Genomic DNA, 6,159 nt, shown 5'->3' on the forward strand with positions numbered 1-6,159 from the left:
TCAGGGGTTGTGTTGTAGAGGAGGGAAAGATTAGTACTCATGAGTCTTCATCAGGGGTTGTGTTGTAGAGGAGGGAAAGATTAGTACTCATGAGTACTAATCTTTCCCTCCTCTACGACACAACCCCCGATGAAGACCTGAAACTCAGGTCTAAACGTTGGCATAAATTAAATAAATATGGTTTTGTTTATTTATGTTGTTCTTTGCTGACCGCACCCCCCCGACAAACTTCTTCAAGTATTCCTTTTATCAATTATAATAAAAAACTCTCCACTCTTATGTTTCGACCCTTTTGGTCATTTTCAAGGATAACTCATTCTAAATATCACCGTTAGAATGTTGTCAAAAAGTTTCAGAATATTCTGCCTTTGTGAGATTATATTTTAGCTTATTGACCTATTTCTAATCTAACTCAATTACTTTTTCTAATATTATTCCATTTACATTTTGTAATATGACCTTATCACTCCCTTTATCAATCATACGTGGAGTGGAGAAATAAGGAAATAAACATATTGAGACTAAATGGATATTTTTTATTATAATTGATAAAACAAACCAGTCTCAAACAAGAATTCAAATTATTTATAAACATTCCTTTCATTTTGTTTGTTTAAAATTTTATTTTTATATCAGCAGGTGAGCTTATTCAAATGAAACAAGAGAACGAGTTGCTTGTACCAAATGAAGGTGAGAAAAAATTATTGTATAAGACATTCTATTTGTCTATTTGTTCTTCAAATCTTGCTATAGCTTTGCTTAAAAAGGACCAATCATTTTTCTAAATTTTTTTTGTTATTATTTCCAATTCAATTTTTATTATTTTCCATTAATTTAGAAAGTAATTAAATCAAGGAATGAGTGCAGATACAAAACTTGTTCCTTGAAATTTAATGATTATTGAATCTTTCTTTGTTTTGCAGTTCCCACAATTTTTATCAAAGAAGAGGAGACACAAGATCTTTATTATGGTGAGTGAAATATTGAATTAATATGAAACCTGTTCTAATTATTGAGTAAAATAATTTTTTATTAAAGATCTATGTGCGTTCAATGGTGATTATGTTTTATTAAAGATCTATGAGTATTGATTGGTATTTTTAAGGTTTGGGTAAAAACAAAAGAAGACAGATATTGAAAAGAAACATATTCAATAATGAAATATTTTGTTTTTAAAAAAACTTCCAATATTTGTGATACCAGGATTTTCTGTCCGATATTAGTGTTTGTACATTTTATTTTAAATGTTGGTGGTGTCAATAATGTCTTTCGATAATTTAGGCTGTCACACTGTAATGCTTACCTCATTTTTGGACCTACGACCTTTTTTTTTTTTTTTAGTACATGTCATACATATATCAGTATCAGAAGCATATCGATCCTTTCGTAACATATCCATTTCCTAGTTACCATTGTGAAATGCAAACAACATTTAATTAAATCCATAAAGATAAATAACAAATCCATTGCACTAATTATGGGAGAAGCTATGAAATAATTAACGTATTTGGTTATTTAGTTAGTAAACTCTAGTCGAAGAACTAAAATAATTTTTATTGGAAGAAGATAGTTGACCGTATAAAGTAGATTGTAGGAAGATAGTCCAGGTGGCGGTTAATAAAGCTATCAAAATAGTAAAAGAAAACTATTTATTGTTCACCAATGTTTCGCCCCACTCTCATTTAGCGCTGTAAAGTAGTGGGAATCATTAGTTAATATTAAATAGTTTTTTATGCTATTTCATAGTTTTATTAATCATCACCCTATCTTCCTCAAAAAAAAAAAAAAAAAAACATTTTGTGGCAAAAAATGATTATGATAAAGACTAATTTGCAAGTGAATTTTTTACTTGTGTACAGTTTTTATTTTTTACTTTTAGCCCATTCTCTGTACCTTACTCTTAGCCGCTCAAGTCTGGCTTACTTTTTTCACGTGTTTCTGATTACATTAAGGCATTATTTCTTGGGATCATAGTATATCTTTGTCATTATTTTCTTTTCGGGCCAAAACAATTTTTTAATATTTTCCTCTCATGTATCTTAAGCTCAACCATATTATATCACTAATTTAAAATACCCTACTTGCTTGAATATAAATTGACTTCTCCATAATAATTTTCAAAAAAAATCGTAATGCAATAAAATAAATATATATAAAAGAAAATTGAACTGTGCAGAGATTTTAAGTAAAATTAATTTATAAATTATAGGGTTAAATTTTATGTCACTATTTACAGTTAACTTTGATATAAATTTCAATAATAAAAGAAATAAAAATTTAGACCAAGTTAATCTGTAATTAAAAGTTTGAAAATTTAATGGAAAAATGACTTAAGACCTATTTAGGTAGGTTTAGACATAAGCTAACACAAGTTTATTAATAAAATAATATGATTCCCAATTGTTTTATTATTTCATAGGGTAATTTGACTGAAATTAATGACCTGGGAAAAATAGAACATTTTTAAATTAGTAGATGCGAGGTGTAAATTTATATCTAAGGTATGCTAATTTATTAGTAATAATGTTATTTGTTAAAAATAAATGTATAATAAAAGCTGTTATTTAATAGATTGTCCTTGGGGATGGGCGGGTTGGCGGAAACGTAGTACATTTAAAGAAATAATAAAGAGTATTTTGAGACTTAACTTGGATACAAATTATTTTATTTAAACAATAAAAACCTGTCTTCAAAAAGTGAAAATATTATAACTAATTAGGTAGATTGGCATTCTCAACTCTTAATGCTCAATACTATTTACGTCTGCTGTTCTCTTTTGATTTCATTTAACCTTTGTTTTTGTTTTAACTCTCAGTTTAAACCCATTTTACTTTAATTTTATTAGTATGATCCCTGATCCAGTTTTGTACAATTTTTTTATTGAATTTTCTCTTCCCAAACTGTGTCTGTCTACAATCGTGAAAAAAAAAAATGTTTTCACCGTGTTTAGTCGAAATGAAATTTTATTCAACTTGTAATTTTAGCTGAGGCAAACCAAAAAAAACCAAACTATAAATGACAAATATGGTATTTAATGCCATAACATCATTAATATCAATCAAATACAGAGTTATGTTGCTAAATAAAAAAAATTCCCAAGGAGTGGAATTTTGTGTAAGTAGGAGGACCCCGCCTTACTTTCTTTTCAGTATTCTGTTGAACCAAGAAAAAATAAAAGTAATGAACGTGTTAAACTGGTAAACAGTTGTATAGAATTGAACATATAAACAAGTTACTTGTTTTAGAAATAGTGTTTCTGTTAGTCCTTCAGGCAACCTTCCATTTCAGTATGTCTGAAATTTCCTCACATAAAACGGTTTGTTAGATCCCATACAAATCATGGATTGATAGTACCACTATTAATCATTCAAAATTTATTTGGTAAAATTTTATTTTCTTCTGATCATAGAACGAAACTGTTCAATTGACCAGTTGTTTTTCATAGAAAACTAGAAAAAGTGCGGGATCTAAGAAAAATTGGAAAAACATCCGCTGTAGGAAAATTCATACTTATAACTCAATAGTGAGCACGTAGATCGTATTCCCTCTCAAATCGAATAACTACATTTTTCCTTTTTCCTCCTTTAGTTATTTATAAAATTATATAAGCTCATTGATTCACCAAGTTCTATCAAAATCGTTAAAGCCGTTTCTAGAGAAAATTAAAAAAATGTGAAAAATCGATTCTATAATCTGTCACTTCCAGGCGGTCGATTTTAGTGAAAAAGTTGCAGCCACATCCCGGGCACATACTCGCCTTAAATATATAATTTAAGTTTCTTACAACCTTTTGTTTTTGAACTAGGATGTTGCCATTTTGCTTGGCTTGCTTATTTAGACAAAGGGGACCTCACAACGTGTATGTCCAACAATATCCATTTAGCTAAGTGAAAAGTAAAAATGTTTCCTTCCACTGTCCAATTGTTTTTTCTAAGATTACTGGACCAATTATCTTTTAGAATTAAAACAAAAACCACAGGTCACCCCAGGAAGATCCTCAGTATTCGACTTCACTTTGTTTAAAAATGATGGTATTTTTTAATATAATTTATTACAAACTTGTACTTTTCAATATTTAGAAATTATTATTATTATTAGTGAAAACATGCAGTATTTCCTAATTTTGAATATATTGTATTTGAAATGAAGTATTTTCTATTCTTGGTTTGCTTTAATTATTATTATCATGTCTGCAGATGAACTTACTCAAGTGGAACAAGAAATGGTTATCCAGGATGAAGGTGAGCTAGGTTTATTTTATCGACCATTGCATGGAAATGCCAGTGCAGTTTACAAAGTATACCATTCTTAATTTTATCATATTTATCTTTACCCGTCTAATATTTCACCACTTTTACATTCATCCATTATAGTGCTTTTCTCTTTGCCCCTCATTTCCATCTTACGTTTTGATGCTCCCCCCTATGCTTTGGTCTACCTCTGAGATGTTCACCTGTTGGTTATGTGTTTGTTAACATTTTAGGGATCCGTGCATTACTTATTCCTACAACTTAACACTTCAGAGGATTCATGGCACAAGTTTAAATCATTGGACCATATTTTTTATTAAAAATAAAGCTGGTGATATTTTTCAGCAAAACTGTGGAGCCCATTCTGTATTTGAATTTAAAATTGATAATTTTTCCCAAATATCTACTGTTTAGTAAAATCCTATTTCCATATAAGATATAAATTCTTTTGTCTATTTCAACATGTTTTCTAAACCCACTAATAACTTTTCATATTTTTCCATAACTCCCACACACACACATACTCCCCTCAATGAGATGCTCTGTAGTTGTACCTAAATAAATATTTCAGATTTATTTACAAATATTATTTAGCATCATCAATAAATAAAATGAATAAGTCTAAAAAGTTACAATATTTCAGGAAAGGAGTGTAAAATTTTAATTTTTGGTGTTGGAACAGCCAATTTTACCGTTCCTATAGGATTTTTGTGATTTCAAGTCTCAATTTCTACTATCTTTCATTACTGCTTTTAGATATTTATGCTTGATTTAGAAATCAATTTACACAATCCACTAATGTGCTCATTTTTATCGTAAGCAAAGTGAAGCACACATTGGCTTGGGTGATACAGATATATTGTAGTTTTACCATGAACTGTATATTTATCATTTATTTTGTTTGCTTTTTCAGATATAAATAATTGGGATGTTTCAACTAATGAAGAAAAGACCATGGAAACTGAATCGACTCGTGAGTTTTTCCTTTTATAATATTACATATACTGTGTAATCTCGGTAATCCAAACTGTAGGGGGAGGGGGGTGTTCGGATTACAGAAGCTACTAGAAAATCAGGTATAAAAAAAAAAATTCATCAATATGAATATACATAACTACTTTTATACATATTTTATTGGAAATTTGACAGTTTTAAGTTTTAAGAACTAATAATTTTTTTAATAAGTCAGTTTTTTTTTTTTGTTGAGACTTTTGTAGAAAGTTATTCACTACTTCTTCTCTCAGATGTTGTAAGAGCAATATTTGCTGCCGTGACTGAAACACTAATCACAATTATTTCAATTGTTATAATAAACAAAAAACCAATTATTTAATTCTCTTTTGTCCATCTCTTCTTCATGCTTTATTGTGGTTGGTTCCTCAACTTATCTTTCACCTTCTTCTTCATTGGTAAAAACTTCTTGGTGGAGCTAAGAATAATACATCAATGAAATTTAAATTTTTCAATGTCGCAAGGATTTCTTTTTGTTGTGCTACCACATACAAGAGTAGAGTTGTAGGGCAATGGAACTTGATTTTTTGAATCCACTTTGGTCCATTGGTTGTTGAAAAGTGGTACAGTTTGGTGTTTTTTGTTTTTAATTATCCTGTGTCATTTCATCAAATTTTTGTTAAAGTTGCCAAATTATATTATTGTAGTGAACTTGTTGACCAACATATTAAGTTCCAGGACTTCTACAGATCTTGAGCCGATGGTTGCTCAACCATTGGCTCTGTTATTGTCATTTTCCATTCACCCCAGCAATTGAAATCCATTACCTCCTACATCGTTCTGCCATCTGAGAGGTGGCAAGTTTAACTATATAATGTTGTTAATATAAAATAGTATAGTTAGTGATACATCTCGGATATATATTCTATTCAATGAGATTTTGAACTGAGTATGGAAG

General features: G+C 29.4%; 1 protein-coding gene across 1 annotated transcript in view; it reads left to right on the forward strand.

Moving 5' to 3' along the window:
• The window catches only part of LOC106688006 (zinc finger protein 431), a gene marked incomplete at its 5' end in the record, with an annotated part of 52,672 nt that overhangs the window by 38,735 nt on the left and 7,778 nt on the right, over positions 1-6,159 (forward strand). The window contains 4 exon segments of the mRNA XM_067046676.1: positions 640-690; positions 924-971; positions 4,197-4,241; positions 5,164-5,223. Coding sequence (XP_066902777.1) covers positions 640-690; positions 924-971; positions 4,197-4,241; positions 5,164-5,223 — 204 coding nt within the window.

The sequence above is a fragment of the Halyomorpha halys genome, unplaced genomic scaffold (genome assembly GCF_000696795.3).
Source record: "Halyomorpha halys isolate HHAL.00 unplaced genomic scaffold, Hhal_1.1 Scaffold1038.1, whole genome shotgun sequence".
NCBI classification, from domain to species: Eukaryota; Metazoa; Arthropoda; class Insecta; order Hemiptera; family Pentatomidae; genus Halyomorpha; species Halyomorpha halys.